The sequence below is a fragment of the Rhizophagus irregularis genome, chromosome 30, assembly GCF_026210795.1.
Source record: "Rhizophagus irregularis chromosome 30, complete sequence".
Classification (NCBI taxonomy): domain Eukaryota; kingdom Fungi; phylum Glomeromycota; class Glomeromycetes; order Glomerales; family Glomeraceae; genus Rhizophagus; species Rhizophagus irregularis.
In genome coordinates, this window is record NC_089458.1 from 1,929,725 (window position 1) to 1,948,091 (window position 18,367).

At 29.5% G+C, this 18,367-nt stretch overlaps 5 protein-coding genes across 6 annotated transcripts; 2 read left to right on the forward strand and 3 right to left on the reverse strand.

The window, feature by feature from the left end:
* Nucleotides 1-2,845: 2,845 nt before the first annotated feature.
* On the reverse strand, nt 2,846-7,789 carry OCT59_021829 (uncharacterized protein; the record flags this gene model as incomplete). The annotated part of the gene is made up of 8 exons (XM_066146774.1): nt 2,846-6,107; nt 6,213-6,350; nt 6,428-6,460; nt 6,835-6,968; nt 7,041-7,312; nt 7,388-7,437; nt 7,519-7,612; nt 7,724-7,789. The coding sequence occupies 8 exons, from the start codon at nt 7,787-7,789 to the stop codon at nt 3,289-3,291; spliced, it is 3,606 nt and encodes a 1,201-aa protein (XP_066005880.1). The 3' UTR covers nt 2,846-3,288.
* Nucleotides 7,790-10,078: 2,289 nt separating this feature from the next.
* On the reverse strand, nt 10,079-12,389 carry OCT59_021830 (uncharacterized protein; the record flags this gene model as incomplete). Its single annotated transcript, XM_025322839.2, has 8 exons — nt 10,079-10,665; nt 10,736-10,781; nt 10,884-11,098; nt 11,189-11,313; nt 11,428-11,479; nt 11,550-11,619; nt 11,731-11,885; nt 12,117-12,389. The coding sequence occupies 8 exons, from the start codon at nt 12,387-12,389 to the stop codon at nt 10,591-10,593; spliced, it is 1,011 nt and encodes a 336-aa protein (XP_025165236.1). The 3' UTR covers nt 10,079-10,590.
* Nucleotides 12,390-13,074: 685 nt separating this feature from the next.
* On the forward strand, nt 13,075-14,058 carry OCT59_021831 (uncharacterized protein). Its single transcript, XM_025322840.2, has 2 exons — nt 13,075-13,205; nt 13,274-14,058. The coding sequence occupies exons 1-2, from the start codon at nt 13,139-13,141 to the stop codon at nt 13,651-13,653; spliced, it is 447 nt and encodes a 148-aa protein (XP_025165237.1). The 5' UTR covers nt 13,075-13,138; the 3' UTR covers nt 13,654-14,058.
* A 679-nt stretch (nt 14,059-14,737) lies between these two features.
* On the forward strand, nt 14,738-16,092 carry OCT59_021832 (uncharacterized protein). Of its 2 annotated transcripts, XM_025322841.2 has the most exons (3): nt 14,738-15,198; nt 15,266-15,282; nt 15,395-16,092. In XM_025322841.2, the coding sequence occupies exons 1-3, from the start codon at nt 15,070-15,072 to the stop codon at nt 15,909-15,911; spliced, it is 663 nt and encodes a 220-aa protein (XP_025165238.1). In that variant the 5' UTR covers nt 14,738-15,069; the 3' UTR covers nt 15,912-16,092. The 2 variants fall into 2 exon arrangements, with proteins under 2 accessions (XP_025165238.1, XP_066005881.1); XM_066146775.1 differs by having other exon boundaries at nt 15,266-16,090.
* Nucleotides 16,093-17,449: 1,357 nt separating this feature from the next.
* OCT59_021833 (uncharacterized protein) lies at nt 17,450-17,755 on the reverse strand (the record flags this gene model as incomplete). The annotated part of the gene is made up of 1 exon (XM_025312110.2): nt 17,450-17,755. The coding sequence occupies one exon, from the start codon at nt 17,753-17,755 to the stop codon at nt 17,450-17,452; it is 306 nt and encodes a 101-aa protein (XP_025165239.2).
* Nucleotides 17,756-18,367: the final 612 nt, after the last annotated feature.

The window sequence follows — 18,367 nt, forward strand, 5'->3', positions numbered from 1 at the left end:
TCAAAGAATGACTCTAGACGTTAATTTCAAAGATAAAACCTTTATCTTCAATTTTTTTTAATTATTATTTAACAAATGTTAATTAATGTTCGTTTTTATATTTTATAAGTCCTGGATGCCAAAAAATAGTTTCAGACATTAATTTTGAAGGTAAAATCTTTACCTTCAATTTTTTTTTATATTATTATCTAACGAACGTTAATTAATGTTCGGTTTTGTATTTTATAGGCTCTGGACATCAAAGAATGCTTTACTAAAAATGGCCAATTTTTTGAAATATTTTTATAGACCTAGATACAATAGCTTTCAAAACAATTGTGCAATTATTTTGTAAAATTTTTAAAATATATCAAGATATATTTGAGGTATTTTTGAGATTAAAATATTAAAATAATATCAAAGTTAAGGTATGATCTGCCTAAGAATGGCAGCAAACTACTATATAAATTCGGGGGAAAAATTTAAAACCAAAAAAAGGCATTATCTCATGATCCAGTGATTGGATTTTGATGATCCCTTTTCGAGTTTATAGCTTTCGATGCACTCTTCAAAACAAAAAAAAAAATTCGAAATTGGATTGGTATATCACAATATAATCACAAAAAATGATTTTTTCCAGGTAAATCTTCCGACGCCCCGATAAATCTTCTGTTGCCCAGAAAAAATTATATTTGCAATTATCTTGTGATATATTGGTCCAATTTTAAATATCTTTTTTTTATTTTAAAGAGTACATCAAAAGCTATAAACTCAAAAAGGGATTATCAAAATCCAATCACTGGATCACGAGATAATGCCTTTTTTTGGTTTTAATTTTTTCTCCTGAATTTATATAGTAGTTTGCTGCCGTTCTTAGGCGAATCATGCCTTAATTATATTATAATAATAAAATAATAAAAGTTTAGTTAATAAAACAAAAAAAAATTCTACAAAAAAAAAGTAACAGAAATATTTACCTGTGAAAAAAAAATATCAGTATTAACGTATATATCAGTTGCATTATCATGCCTTTCTTAATCTTCTATATTAAATATTAACACATTTGATATTTTTTGCAAGTTTGATATTTCTTGCAGCATTTCAATAAATATTTGGTTTTGTTTAAAGATTTTTTTTCATTTTCTCAGTTTGGTAGAAAAAAAAGAGAAGAGAAAAGTCATAAACAATAATATCAGAATCAAATGTTAATAATAAGCATGTAATGTAACCATACCTAATAGCAAAATTCATTTCCTTTTAAGGTAAGAAGTATAATTACACGTGATTTATGTATAGACATAAGTTGTATAATAAGAAATTTTCTATTAAATAATAAGTTATTTGTAAAAAACAATTTTTTATTTAAAATCCTATAGGTATATTTTATTATAATTATACTATTATTAGGTACTACAGAAAATTACTATATAAATTTAGAGAAAAAAATTAAAATCAAAAAAAAGCATTATTTCATAATCTAGTGATTGGATTTCAATTATTCTTTTTTTTTTACTGATTAGTAATTAGTGGTATTTTCTTCAAAATAAAAAAAAATATTTAAAATTGTACTAATATATCATAAAATAATTGTAACCTATAATTTTTTTTTTGGACAGTAAAAGATTTGTTTGGAATTTCAGAAAATTTAACTAAAAAAAAATCATTTTTTGTGATATACCAATGATCAGTCTAATTTTGAATATTTTTTTTTTGTTTTGAGAGTGTATTGAAAGCTATAAACTCAAAAAAGGATCATTAAAATTCAATCACCAGATTATAAGATACAGTACAGTAATGCCTTTTTTTGGTTTTAATTTTTTTCCTTAATATTTTAATTTGTTTTTTTTTTAATTGCAGTACGTTTATGAATTTATTAAAACAATTTTAAGTAATGTAAAATATAAAATGGAAATAACTATATAACTATTCTATAAATTATTTGTTATATTATTTAAATACTTCACATATATATATATGGTTAAATGATCCATTATACTTTATATATAAAATAAGTTTTTTTAGCCAGGAACTTTGTTTTTTGATTATATAATCTACAATATTTTAATTTAAATATATAATATTTAGAGAAAAAAATTAAAATCAAAAAAAAGCATTATTTCATAATCTAGTGATTGGATTTCAATTATTCTTTTTTTTTTACTAATTAGTAATTAGTGGTATTTTCTTCAAAATAAAAAAAAATATTTAAAATTGTACTAATATATCATAAAATAATTGTAACCTATAATTTTTTTTTTGGACAGTAAAAGATTTATTTGGAATTTCAGAAAATTTAACTAAAAAAAAATCATTTTTTGTGATATACCAATGATCAGTCTAATTTTGAATATTTTTTTTTTGTTTTGAGAGTGTATTGAAAGCTATAAACTCAAAAAAGGATCATTAAAATTCAATCACCAGATTATAAGATACAGTACAGTAATGCCTTTTTTTGGTTTTAATTTTTTTCCTTAATATTTTAATTTGTTTTTTTTTTAATTGCAGTACGTTTATGAATTTATTAAAACAATTTTAAGTAATGTAAAATATAAAATGTAAATAACTATATAACTATTCTATAAATTATTTGTTATATTATTTAAATACCTCACATATATATATATGGTTAAATGATCCATTATACTTTATATATAAAATAAGTTTTTTTAGCCAGGAACTCTGTTTTCTGATTATATGATCTACAATATTTTAATTTAAATAAAAATTAATATAAATATAAAATATTTAGGGTATTGTTAAATATTACCAGTAATGATAAAGTTAAAAAAACACATCGTAATTTTTTTTTATTTAAATAATAATAAAACACGGTTTTGGTTTTATTTTAAATTTATATAATAAAATTCCAATAATGAATAAAAGAATGATTTTTAAACATTTATTAAGTCTCTTGTGATTACTGTAATAAAATTACATAATCAATATACAATTAAAAATCTAGCATTAATTATAATAATATTTACATCAATCGTTATCTAAATAAAGCATATAATAATGAGTTAGTGTAATATGTTAATTTTTGTAATATATGTATTAAAATAATCCTATTTTTTAATTCGTTTTTGTACAATAGTATGTTGAGTAATATTTTTTTTTTTTAATGTAAAAAAAAAATAAAATAAAACGGGTAAATAAATAAAAACGAGAGCTAATCAACAATAATTTTTTTTTTAAGAATATGTAAAGATATAACCACAACAAACTAAATATTACAACTCATTTCCCAAAAAATAGTCCATTAGATGCCAATGCACCCTTTTTATTATTATTACTTTTTTTTAAAAAAAACTAACTCTCTTCATCTTCTTCCATAATCATTGCTGGCTGTCTCCGCGAACTTCTCGATGTTAAAGGACTACCACGCCGTGGATTTATCCCATTATTATGTAAGAACATCATCTGTGAAACATTAAATGGCATATTTGGTGGTGAAGGTGAAGAATCTCTTCTAAAACTAGATTCACTACGTCTACTACTAATTGGAATGTCTATACCATTGTTCATTGCTCCATTTGTATTACTACTACTATGATGATTATCTTCAATATTGTCTTCATTAACAATGTTCAATGATGAAGCTGTTGAAGGTAAAGAATGAGAGCGGGAATGTAATAATTTATTAAAAGGTTTTGACAAATGTGGTGATGAAGGTGTTGGTGAAGATGATCTCGGTGATTCTGGCGGTGTTGACATTAAATGATTCATTACAGATTTTGTAGTAGTTAGCGGTTTTTCAACAGGTGATACTTTCTCTTCTAATTGTTTACCTCTTCCAGATGATGTCTGTAATACATCGGAGTGAACTGGTGGATATGACGCTAGACGATTATGACTCTTTTTATTACGAAGTGGAATATCTACATCACAATCTGTTGGGGATAAAGGTGGTGAAACCGGACTTGTTGGGGATTGTGATAAATTTCTTGGTGGTGAAATACTTATCTGAATAGGTTGACGTGATGGTGGTGAAGGGAATGCAGGTGGGTTCATGGTGGTATCATCGGGTTTGATTACTGGTGAATCATTCGGAGATGATGAGGCTGAAGTTGACGGTGAGGGTGATGCTGTACGCGACCTTGGATTAGATGTAAAAGTGCTTGCAGCATCAACATATTCTGATTCGTCACCATCGTCACTTGATGCTAAAGTCTCTTCTGATATCTTGTGTGGAGATACATCAATTTTGTGTAATCCTATATATTCTTGTTTAGATATTTGAGATGGATTAGTTCTGATATTATTAGGTGGTGGTGTTGGTGGAGGTGAAGCTAATATTATTGTTTTAGATTTTGAAGATTCTACAACCATTAATTGTTCATCTATTGTGGATTTTTCTTTTATAATCTTGGATTCAAATCCATCAAGAATAATGTTTTCTATCGCTCTTTTCTCAAAAGTGTCCCTATTTTCCTGATTATTAATAATATTATTTTCAGATGAACCAGAACCGGAAGCAGCATTAAAATTGTCCACTAAAATATTTATTGAATTAGCTCCTATGCTTCGTCGTTTAACCTGCTTACGCCCCCAGGATGAACCTGGATATGCAAATGGATTTCGACGATTTTTAGTAAACAAAGTAGTTGTTCTAGGTCTCGCTGCCGGTGGTGTTCCGGGTATCGGTAACATACTTGTAGGTGAATTCTGTGAAAGCACAACAGAAGGTGTAACAGGAGATATCGTTATAGGTGCAGGTGTAGTACGTTTATTCCCTTTGCTTCCTTGTATTGAGCCTCTCTTCTTCTTTTTATCTCTCAATGAATTACGATTTATTGATGATCTTCTTGATAGGTTAATATTTGTACCATCATAACCTGGTGGTGTTTTATTACCACTTCTTCTGTTGAATCGCGATTTTGTATGTACTAAATCAGCTGGGACTACTACACCACTTTCCGCCCAATTTAGCATACTTTTCTTATATGCATTATTAGCGTCTTTTGGATTATTTGATCCGACCCACCATCCCTTGATCGTTGACAACGTTGACAAAAATCCTTTCTTCCGATGATTACTCTTCCCATTAGGTATAGGCATTGGCGCGGTATTACTAAGCGGTATTGGACTAACTGAACGTGAACTTATAGGGCTGGTAAATGAGGAATATTTTTTTGGTGATAAAGGAGGAGAAGCCATGGCAGTAATTGTGGTTAAAACGGGCTCAACAGCCTCTGGATGCGATAATATTAACGATTTACGCCTTTCACGTGAAGCAGGAGCTGCATGATAAGTTTTTGGTGGTGGTGTTGGCGGTATTATTTCTTCTGAGTTTTCCACCACTTTTTCTTCTTCTACGTGATATGTTCTATCAAGTTCAGCATTATTTATTGGTGAATCAACTTCATTTTCCTCTTCGGATTCTTCCTCTATATTTATTTCATCATCACTCGTACCAACAGCTACATCTACTGTTGTTACAGAACTCTGTGCTCCTTCAATTTTTTTCTTTTTTCTTAATTTAGTTAGCAAAAGCCACCAAAGTCCACTTGCGGAATCAACTTTACCTTCCAAAACACTATTTTTAATCCCTGCTATGTCAAATCCTAAGCTGTCTAGTTTTTCTAGTAATTCTTTTTCTTCGGGCGTTGTAAATAAAACTTTTTCATTAAAAGCCTTACTATCGATTGAAGATCTTCTAGATGTTTTTGACGTTGAAGGTCCCCAAGTTTTTTGCATCGATGAACTAGGTGCAGGTGTAAAGACTTTCATTCGACTTTTAAAAGCTGAGGGTGCAATGTCATTATTATTATACCGACCATATCGAGTATATGTCATCGGATAATTATTTTGAGATGAAGTGTTTTGTTTTGTTAAAAAAATTTCTTGTCGTTGTCGTTCAAGATGACTTGTTGCATCTAGATGACTATCTTTGGAATGTGAGATAACTGTTATTTCTTTTGTAGGTTCCTTCACACTATTTTCTTCTTCGATTGATGATATTGATTCGTCATCGGCTACTTCATCTGTAGCCCAATCATCATCATCATCATCGTTGTATTCTTCTTCCTCATCTTTTATTGTAAACCATGCATGTTGCAAAATCTGTTTTAATGTTGGTCGCTCCGATGGCTCCAATTGCAATATCGATCGTATGAGGTCTTTTGCTTCTGTAATTATAATTGTAATAAAAAATCAATTATACAAATTATCACACACTGTTCGCATAATTCGACTTTGCCTCTTTGCTTTTTTACTATAAATACTATAAATACCGTTTGATAAAAACTCTTCCATTTCATATTCGCCCTTTATTATTTTGTGTTTCATTTCATTTTCGTCATCGTCGTCAAAAGGAAGTGCTCCGCAAAGTAATGTGTAGAGAATGACACCGAGAGACCATATGTCAACCTCTATTTACGCAATGATAATGAGTACTAATTTAAACATACACTTGTAACTCGATATTTAAATTATTAAATTAATTTACCTAAACCAGAGTATTTTTTGGCAAGTAACATCTCTAAAGAAAAGAAAATTAAAGGTTATACGAATAAATTGAGTACAATAAACAATAGTATCTAGAGAAACTCAAAGTTCTTAAAGAAAAGTGAAAGTAAAAAATCTATGAAAAATAAATAGCACACTCTATTATATACCGAGTGTAGACTATCAGGAAAATGAGGAGAAAACTTTGAGAATTTATTAGTAACACTAATAAATTTCACCTTTTCAGATTACTTGAAATATTCGTTTACAGTAGTAAAATTTCCCTAAGCTTTGACTAATAGATTTCACTATCGAGACTCGTATGCTTGAAATTAAATCTCTAATATAATATCCTGCAAATTCCACTATTTTTTTTTCTTATTTTTTCTATAGAGAATATGCACGTACCTGGAGCAGAATACCCGGTAGAACCGCAAATTGTTTCCAATAATTTTTTGCTTTCACACTCTCGTGTGAAACCAAAATCACCCAACTTAATATTATTGTAAGCATCGAGGAGAATATTTTCGAGTTTCAGGTCCCTACATTACAAATTCGTTAAATCTACTATAAAGCATAATGATTTACAATTGTAAATCGAGCGTAATTCGTACCTATGAACTACTCTTCTGTCATGACAATATTTGACCGCCCTACATAATTGGCCAAACATTTTTCTCGCCAGATTTTCTCTTAGGCGCCCACGTTCAACTAAAAAATCATATAATTCGCCACCTTCGCAATATTCCAATACCATATAAATTTCGGTTTCTGTTGGTATAACTTCGAGTAAGGATATAATATTAGGATGATGCAAATAGCGGTGGTGATGTATTTCACGAGTGAGATTCTCAGCATGAAGTTTTGGTATTATTTTTATTGCGACCTGAACAAGAAACAGTGTCACGTTGTCAGAAAAATTCATATAAAAATGGAATAGTTAAATAATTAACAACTTTACTTTTTGACCGGTCAGTTTATGCGTTGCAAGTTTTACTTTTCCGTATGTTCCTAATTAAGTTGAATTGAAATTATGTTATTATAAAACATAAATTAATAATTGTATTGAAAAAAAATCATATTTTTACTTACCTTCACCCAGAGTATCCTCTAGGGCATAATTACCGACTGACCGTATATTTTTTGTTGAAAGTTCTTTTAATAATTCTTGGTAATCGGCGGCGAGCTAATTGTAAATCGTTAAATCGCATAAATGGAAATTGTTATGTGAAGTTTATAAGCAAAGTACAGCAATGAGAATAATAAATTTCTTATTTTTAATATTTATTGAACTTACTTTTGCTCTTTGATTTCTTGTATTCGGAACACCTGCCACACGCGTTTTCCCATAAGACATATGCATGTCGTCCAGCAACGTTTATTATGAAAAATGGGAGCGTTATATTTGCATATAAGTTATAAAAGGAGGTAAAATAATTTTAAAATAATAATAATATAATAATATAGTGGATAGTATTTATACACAAGCGGGACAAAGGGTTATATTGTTCTGTTCTATGCCACAAAAAACTCTATTTCTCCGACTTAATCCGCAGTCAGTAGTTTATTCGGTTTTGTGTTATATATAGTTCCAAAGCCACCTTGCCGGGCGGGCAAATTCTAATGCAAGGTCTCTAAGGTGATGAGACGAACGTATAGTGAAGAGTTAATAATATATAATAATATTAAAATATGTATAATATAAAAATTATATTGGTCAATAGGGAAAGACCACAGGTGTGGCGCCTCAAAGGACAAATTATGCGGTAAAAAATACAAAGGGATGAAGGAAAAAGATAATAGGAAGAGATATACAAAAGAGAAAAAGGTTAAGGAACGAAAATATAGTTGGGTTAATATGATGAAAAGGGAAAGGAAAATTAGAAGCGGGAAAGGTTAAAGGCTTGTTTATCCCGATTTTTTAGCAAACAGGGGCTCCTCTACGGGTGCCTGAATAATATTTCTTTTTTACTTTCTGCTCGTTGGGGGTAAAAGGAAGGGGGAACCGTAAAATTTGAGGGTCCGGTAAAAGTCTTTGGCCCTAATATGAATAGCTGGGCGAATGGGGACATCCCGTTTTGTGATGGTCATCAATTAAAATTATTATTATCTGTGACCATCCTACATACGTCTGTATGTGTCGACATTACCGACGTCCTTTGGTTGACCTTTCATATACTCTCATTTGTAGTACAAATGAAAAGAAAAAAAAAAATTCAAAATTACCAGCAACGAAAGAAGGATATTTTTCCTTTTGATAAGTGGTCTAATGTAAATTCTAAAACAATTTTAATAAATAGAAAGTTATGGAAAGTTTGTAAGATGGAAAAATTTAGAAATTGATGAACAAACTTTTATATATTTATTTATCGGCGAATTTTTTTTATACACTGCCACATTTGATGCCACGCGGAATGTGTCAAGTTGTCAATTAAATATTTTTTTCTTTCCAATCGTACAATGATTATAAAAAATCTGACTACTAATACAATCGAATAACGTATTTTTCTTATTATAAAAATTTTGTTTTGTTGGCACGATTCGCTTTTTATTATACAGACAAGATGGATAAAAAGAAATTTAAGAAAAGGGGAATTTTTTTTTTTTAAAAAAAAAGGACCTATTAACTTGAAAAGAAGGGTTAAAAATATTTTAATTAACAAAAAAAAAATTCCTCAAAAAGGTGGAAAGAACCAGTTTTCTTATATATTGCATGCAGACAATATTTCCTGCTTAAACTGAAAATTTGATTGTAGGACAATAATCATCAGAAAGATCTGTTATTTTCATATGAATTCCCGAAATTGTAAAGAACTACTAAAATGGACGAAGTATTTTCCCCAACCAAGTAGATCATAATACAATTTCAATTTGACGCATTTGGAACGCAAATCGCAAGTATTTAACTATTTTGGCATCATCTGCTTTTTAAGATGATTTTGACTGACAAATATCCGGATATTTTAATTCAAAAAAGTTCCTGCATGCAGTTTTATATGAGCCTACTTAGTTTTAATTTTTGTGTTATAGTGATATTATATTAAAATAAATTCCAGTAGAAACAATGTGTCGGATTGAAATTTGAAAGCGAGAGAACAACGAATTGAGATGTGAATACAAAATATTGTTTCTATAGTTTCTATAGAGGGATAAAATTGTAACAATCAGAGAACCCACGTGGATGTGCAGTGTACATCATTTCTTTTGCATTGGGGACCAAAATGTACATTTTAATGATAAACTTTGGGGTAAAAAATAGAGATTTTTTAAAATTGGGATTGATGCATAGTTGTTTTTAGAATATAAATATTTCATCAATTTTTACGAATAATCTTTGATTTTTTATTTAGCGCATATTTATAAACAGATTACGTAATTGAAAGACAAAAATGGTGAAAGGCGGTGATATGTGTGTTATTCAAATCCTGTATCATTTCTTGTCTGTTTCATCGTTTATAAATAATATTTCTTACCTATGATCTAATTTGATACCACATGAAAGGCAAAAATTCAAACAGTGTTACTTTTACTATTAGTATTCGGACAAAAAAATTGCCTTGGACAAAAATTTTTTTATCATTTTATTTATTAGTACAAAAAATTTATGACCGAATCGTTGCGTGTGTAACGTCATTAATCTTGCCTACAATTTACAATTTCGGCTGAAATAAAATCTTTATTACAAATTTCAATGTTTTCTTTTTATAAAAGGAGGAATTGAATTAAATTATTTCACTATTCATACCAAATAATCAAATTAATCACTCATATATATATATATATAAAATATCTAGTAATAGTTTACATACAAAGAATAAATATTATTATTACGCCGAAGAGAAAAAGAATTATCTATTAATATCAATATAAGGTATTATATTTACCAAATTAAGTGACCGCAATAGCAGTTACTTAATATAACATAATTCAACTTCTATACATAATACATGCTAAGAGAAAAAGAAAATATATAAATATATATATATATATAAAATAAAGCAGCAAATTTCGTTCCTTCCTTTTAACTAAAATTAAATTTATCAAATATCATTGTGAAGCAATTAATTATCAAAGAAAAAAAATATATATATACACACGCATAAATATGTAATATACTTCAAAAAAAAACTACGAACTATTATACCTTTAAAACAACCATATTTATTATCTCTTAATGCCCTTTGCCCAAGCTTCAACGTCTACTTTGGAATCTTTTGCAGCTGTAACATAGGAATGTTTCTGTTTTAAAAATATTCATTAATTAGTTAAGAAATGTGCCGTAAAAAAATATTTCCCCAAAAATTCTTACCAATAATTCATTGGGTGATGGCCGCTCACTTACTACCTTGATCAAACTAAATAAAAAATGAAATTAAATTAAAATCTATATCTATTAGAAACTAAGTTATTCAAACATTACTTCTAATCTAACATGGTTTATTATCATATCAACATACCATTGCTGAACAAAATCATCGAAGTCTTCCGGAAATTCTCCTGTAGGTAGCCTTGGAGCGGGCTCATTTACAATGTGTTGCAAAAGTTCTAATACAGTCAATTGACTACCATCTGGTGGAAAAGGAAACCTACCCATTGCCAATTCCATCAGAGTAATACCAACTGACCAAACATCAGAGCGAACACTATATGAAGCACCTTGAATACGTTCCGGCTAAAAGTTTTTTTTTAGAAAAAATCGAATCATTAACAAATATTTATCGAACGAATTCCAAATAATGTTAATATTACTACTAAAACTCACCGACATATAATTTGATGTTCCTACAAAAGTATCAGCGATAGAATTGATCAGTTGACCAGACACACCAAAATCACAGATCTTGATCTGTCCCTTTGAATTAACAAGAATATTAGAAGGCTTAACATCTTTATTATATTTAAAATAATAATAATAAAATTAGTATATTTAAGGAAGGAAAATTATTTACATAATATACAAAATATGAAAAAAAATTTTTAAAGAAATGACATTCAGATTACCTCTATGAATAATCCTATGATTTTCGTAGAGATAATTAAGGCCTTCTAAAACCTGTAAATAAAGAATGAATTAGTCATAAAAATAGTGTATAAATATCGGAAAGATTGGAAATAAAACATACTGCCAACGTGATTTTGCCGACAATTTCTAAAGGTACAGGTCCTTTCTTTTTATAGATGTTGTCGAGTGAACTAAATTGAAATAATATAATATTCGAAAAGTTTAATGAGTTATATATGGAGTCAAAAACGAAAGATCATGCTTAAAATATATCAAACTATGTATTATCTAACAGCACTTACCCAACATCCATATATTCCATACACATTGAAATGTCTGCATCAGACATAAATGCACCATAAAATGATACTATGTATTTTGAATTACAATCATGGAGAATTTGAAGTTCTCGAAGAATTTGTTTGCGAACACTTGGATTTGCGTCAATATGAATAATCTAAGAAAATGCATCGATTATAAGGAGAAAGATGAATTGATGTCAGAAATTACTTCAAGAAATTAAAGGGAAAAAGGGCATCAATGTTTGCGAATTTTCTTTTAGTTATTTTGGTTCGAAATAATTACCCCAAATATAATTAATTGACTAACGTGTGAAAATTAGCAAGAAATTTTTTTTTTTTTTTGGATTTGAATCACTACCAAAGGTTTTTCTTTTAGTATATTATACCTTTTTTGCCATCAAAGTCTTGGTGGTAATGTGCATAACTTGCGATACTGTACCACCGTTGCCTGCTCCAAGTTCTTTTAAATGCTTCAAATCTTCAGCTTTTAAATCCAATCTAAATTCCAGCCCAAACTCAAGGTCTGTAAGGCGTTGAGCTAATCCATCTTTTGAATCATCCGTACCATTCTTCGGTGACGAAACAACTGGAGAACTTTCAAGCTTTAGCTGTATATTTCGTTTTTTGCGTATGGATCTAGTAGTAGTATTAGGCAACATGTAGATCTCTGGTTTTTTTTGTTAGTTTATGGAATTCAAAAGGTATAAAAAAAGCGATTTGAAGAATGAATGAAAAATAACTATCAAATATAGTTAAATGAAAATTTTTATGGAATTATTTATGAAAAAAAAATTGAAATAAGAGAGAGAACAAGAATGCTGAATATAATGTAACTCCAAACAGTTTACTGTTGTGCAAGTAACTCAAAAAGGTCGACTTTTTTTTTGTGTGTTGAACTATAAAACTTGAAATTATCCAATAAAAGTAATAAGTATAAGGTATATCCCAAGATATTACGATTAGTGAAGAATTCTATTTGTTAAACATTTTACAGTATCAAAAAGCTTATTAATTGTTAATTTCAACTTGGCTTTTTTCCTCGATCTCTCTTTTTTTGTCTTTTTTTGGTTGAACAAGATCAATATTTGGACCACACATGAGTCAATCACTCATTTGATGTCTACTACATTCCCTTACATTGTAGTCGGATATTTTGACTTGATGATTTGGATCAACAAAGAGAAATGATGATATGATGACTATCTATGACATCATGACATCATCGAATGCACAGATGATGTATTAATGACAATTTTATTTCGTCAAATTTTAATGACGTTAACATGACATACCTGGCAATGGTTAACAATTATATAAACTAGCGTTTTCCCCTCGTTTTTTTTCAGTCAAAAATTCATCGATTCAAAAAAGTATTAATTAAACAATCAAAAAAATCAAATCACTAACAATGTCTGATCAACCAAGCAAAACTAATGCTAACGTCAACTATTACACTGGTTCTGCTAAAGAACAAGGTAAGGTGTTGTTTCGTAATTAAACTTCATTATTTAATAAAATTCTCATCTCACTTTTCTTGTGGTAGTTGGTAACTTAACTGGCAACGAAAGACTTCAAACTGAAGGTAAAATAGCACAAGACCGTAGTAATGCCGAATATGATGCAGCCGACAAAGCCCCTTCGAAAATTACCGGAAATTATAATGCTGCGGTCGGAGCTGTAAAAGAAATGGTTGGATCTACTCTTGGTTATACTGAACTTGAAAAATCTGGCGCCCAACAACGTCTTGATGGCAATGCTGAACTTGAAGCAGCTAAAGCTTCTGAATATGTATCAGGCGCTGGTGATAAAGTCAAAGGCGTCGTTAAGGAAAATGTTGGTAGTACCATTGGAGATGAAAAGATGGAAGCTCAAGGATACGCTACTAAATTAAAGGGAGAAAGTAAAATGGAGAGGAATGAGTAAAACCGTTAAAAATTTTAATCTAAAAAACATTTGTAACATTCATTAATAACATTCATTAATATATATATTTATTTTTATTTGTTATTTCATTAATTTTATATCGAAACCAGGTAGTCTTTAATACGTTTTATTTAAATAAAATATTTTTCACAAATAATCATTAAATAAAATTATTATTTCGTGCAAACATTTTTATATAATATTTGATTCATTTCTGTAAACCAATTTCAATTTTGTGTACTTTTGTCAATTAGTACCGTTACCTTTATCAAGTAGCGTAAATAAATAACCTTAAAAAAAATGCAAAAGCTTTATCACAATTTTTTTTTAACGATTTACTGGTCAGAGTACCTTGAACGTGAGCTTTATCTGATAAATCTATATAATTAAAAAAATTTGTAACGTTTAGATTACCTGTATAAATAAATTTCCGTATTTCCATTGGCCAGTTTATTACGTTGACGTTCAACAAATTCAAAAAAAATGAAATTTATATGATTATTATTACTCCATTCAGCCAATCCTGGTGCGAAGCAACGGGTTACAACTAGTTAAGATTATTTATAAAAAACAATAAATTTTACATTATAAAAATGCAAGTTTATGGCATAAAACAAACTGTTGATATAGAAGGCTGGGATCTTAATGAGTTTTAAGTGAATCATTTCATTTAATCTTGTACCAGCAAAACTGTTGGTCGGTTTGGTTGATCAAAAATTCCAATGAACAATTATGACTAAGGGTGCAAACTTAATGACGTGCGTAACTCCACGTCATAGACGTATAACTCTAAGAAAAGTATAATTATTTTATAATAAAATGTATAGACGTAATATTATATTAAGTTAAGTCACATCATAGACGTAACTGGGACGTAACCCTAAGGAAGAGTTAAGTTTGCATCTCTAATTATGACGCAAATGTATCTTTTTTATACGTGTACGACATAGTATCTTATACAACCTATATTATGTGACATATACTTCGTATAAGAACATAGCACCTGATCGTATAAAAACGATACATTTGCAATTATGACTCATAAAAATAGTTGATTTATTTATAACTATTAATTACTTTTTTTTGGAAATGGATCACTATAAAAGGTGACTCATTTTTTTTTTTGAACTGATGGATCCTTTCTTAAATTTTCAGCCAGAATTTGTCTGGACTACTAAAGCAAAAAAGCAAGCAGACGAATAGAACCAAGAATTATTGAAAACGTTTTACTTGCATATCAAAACAGTGATCCTACTACTCAACGGTGTAAGAGTAATAAATATCCTAACCAGAGAGCAGTTATTCAACAGGAAATTTTTGATTGAAAAATTCTTCGTGTGGTTGTAGACATAACAACTGATCCTTGGGTTATAATAACTTATTATTATAGCCAGAAAAGAAGATACTGGAACCAATATGTCTATTAAAGTTAGCTCTGAGAGAGATAACGCCACCACAATGCATGATCTAAAGAAATTGTCAGACAAGCGAGTACAAGTAAGCAGTTTTCGTCAAGATTCTGATCTATCCAGCTTGGACATAGATGTAAGTGTTTGGAATCTATTCCATGTTTTTTTTTGTGTACTTTTCTAACTTCTATTATAATTTTTAGGTTTTAGTAGAAGATTGGTAAAATAAATAGATATTTGAATTTTGCGTACCTATTTTTGGTTTACAACTTTTGTGTACTAATAATGCATGCCGGTTTGTTTTCATTTACTCCACAATGTGGTTATGCAAGGCCTGACATAGTTTTCAGATACTATGAGGATACTGATGATTTGGCAGTTTATTTCGTAAAAGCGTCCCCCGGTGTTATAGACTACTGCGAAGATACCTCTGATGACATTCTTGTATCTTATGACAGTAATGACAAGATTGTATCGGTTGACATAGATGGAATATCAAAAATATTACAGTGTCATATGTTTGATGTGAGAGAGGAAGTGGATGGAAAACCACCTCTTATGCTCAATTCTATTTATTATCGAGATTCAGATACTCTAAAAGTTTATTTTATTGATTTCATTCCGTCTGCAAGCACTGTATGTAAGAAAACTGATATTGAGGATATCGAAATAGAAGTAGATGACACTGGACGAATTGTTTGCATTTTATTTTGCAATGCTAATGAGAAAATAGCAAAACTAATAACTGAAGAAGAAAGGAAAAGCCTTGCATTAAAATGTGAAGAAGAAACAAAGGAACTTGAAAAGTGGTCAAATAGGATTGTTCGTGTATATAATGGAAAGTTTTAGTCTTAATTAGGGTAAACATATTATTATAAAGAAATTATAAATTTATCCAATTTATTTTATTTTTTACTATTACTTGCTATGCAAAAACTAGAATCCCATTCAATATTATTGCATTTTCTATCTGATTAATTTGTAATTATTTTTGGATAATAAAACAATCACATTGTTGAACTACTATATATATAATTTCTTATTGTACTATGCTATCATTTTTTCCGTGTTTTTCAAGTTTAGAATAGTATAATAAGTTCTTATCCTATTATATATAGAAAGATGGATAGTGATACTTTACTAAGATGTTGTAACGTTTGACAACTACTGACTAAAAAATACTAATGTCTGATACATAAGATGCATGTGAAATTTGCCAAGAAAAAATTTGGTTGGGCATAAATGATTGGTAAAAATGATAGCAAGTAAATTATGTAGCTTGCTTTCAAGAAAGGGAGTACGCGAGTCCCTGCGCCATATTAATTCGCATCACTACCATTACTACTATTATTATTATCCACAAAATTAACTCTCTTTTTTCCCTCCCTATTGACTCATGGAATTATTTTATCCATAAAAGGGGACTTTTGATGGCGATAGAAAGTTGCCAATGTCGCCAAACTAAAACCATTTCCTGAGATAATATATTATACATCTGTGTAGGAAAACGTATCATAACAAAACAATAAACAATCAATTGTGATACATGGCTTGTGATAGAAATCTGTTGGAGCCAGCTGTAAAAGAATAATATGCATGCATATTAGTCATAGGAAATCGATTGTCAAATACTTATAAGAACATACCTTGCGAAATAGCATCATTTCTCTTTCTCAGAAGTTTATTATTTAGTGCTAGAATTGATCTTTCTAGACCATTATTTCTTCTGGTCTGTTGTATGAATAAATTTTCCAAAAAAATGATTTTGATCATCTGGATATTATTTCATAGAATGTGATCACGATTGATATAAAACATAAAAATCCTGTCCATTAATTAGCCGATCTCTTAGTTTTTGATCAAATGCTAAATTACCCTATGGGCCCCTCCTCCCGGCACTATGCCCTAAAATAATTAGAAGCATTAATGCATATAAACCTGGACAACTAAGCATATTGGAAAAAGTTAATTTTTATTGACAAAATTTCTATTACGATCCATATTAGCCGTAGGCTAAGCAGGACCCCGGATATCTAATATAAAGGTCATAATGGACTTTTGGCCAAAAACACCCCTTTTTGCTGAAACTCAAAAAATCGTTTTTTGTAAATATCTCAGCATCCAGTAATTCAATTTTAATGAACTTTTTTTTATTTTGTAGCCCTCATTTAGCTCTACAATTTAAAAAAACGTTCATCAAAATTGGACTACTGGATGCCAAGATATTTACAAAAAACGATTTTTTGAGCCCCTGAAAAATGAGCCAATCTGCCGAAAGTGTGACTTATGACCTGTTTTGGAGATATCCGGAGTCCTGGCTAAGCCACTTACATGATTCGAAAAAAAAGTCCAGTACCTATGCGAATATGTGATTCGCTTTGATAATTCTAAGCAGTTACTGGAAAGATAATAGGACTCATCATTGGAGACCCTCTCCTTTCGTATCTTCTATCGCGATAATAATAACCTCTATCATATTCACCGCATTCATTATATCCACTATATCCATTATATCCATCATTATCTGAATCGTCTGGCATTTCATCTCCAGAATTACTATCAGGATCAGAGATATTATTACATGAATTAAAGTTACCATCGTGCGTATTAGCATCATTTATCTCATCAAAATACATATCATCGACCGAAGTGACAGTGTTCACTTTACTGGGATTCACCTCATTGAAAAACATATCTTTATCAAACCATTTTCCTTGGAATTATCAGAAAAATTGCTGTTAAGGCGCTTTGCAAAGATATAGGCTAATGGGATAGATGCAGTTGGAATGCTTACCTCAGCTGAACCGCTTTTGATACATTAACCTTTTAAAATCATTTATAATACTTTAGATCTGATTATTAGATAAACTCAAAATTGCACTTATACTACAAGTAATTACCTGAATTTTATCAATTCCTATTCCTATAAATAGCAAGTAAATTCTTTTGGCTCTAAATTTTTTCTAACGCAGGTTCACATCAGTAATATTGGGGAGAAGGACTTTGATCTCATTATACACCTTGATATTATTTACAGACTTGATATCCCTGACTTGATCTTCATATGCTTTATAGAAGCAATATAATACCAGCATATAATTTCCTTTTATCTGACTTTGATTGCTATTCTAAATAGATTAACTATATTTTGCACTGTAAATTTACTAGATTCTATTAGAATTGTTTCTAAGAAGACTTCAGAAATCTGAATATCAAATGTTTTATTTTCACTTTGTAAAGTGAATCCCTTACTTTTCATATAAGCAGGTAACTTGTATCTCAAATCTTGTTCTACTTTCTGTTTA

Bases quoted from the DNA above. Each gene is read 5' to 3' on its own strand.
- OCT59_021831 (XM_025322840.2), top strand. From the start codon at position 13,139: ATGTCTGATCAACCAAGCAAAACTAATGCTAACGTCAACTATTACACT. The intron at 13,206-13,273 runs GTAAGGTGTTGT...TTCTTGTGGTAG, and splicing joins TGGTTCTGCTAAAGAACAAG to TTGGTAACTTAACTGGCAAC.
- OCT59_021832 (XM_025322841.2), top strand. From the start codon at position 15,070: ATGTCTATTAAAGTTAGCTCTGAGAGAGATAACGCCACCACAATGCAT.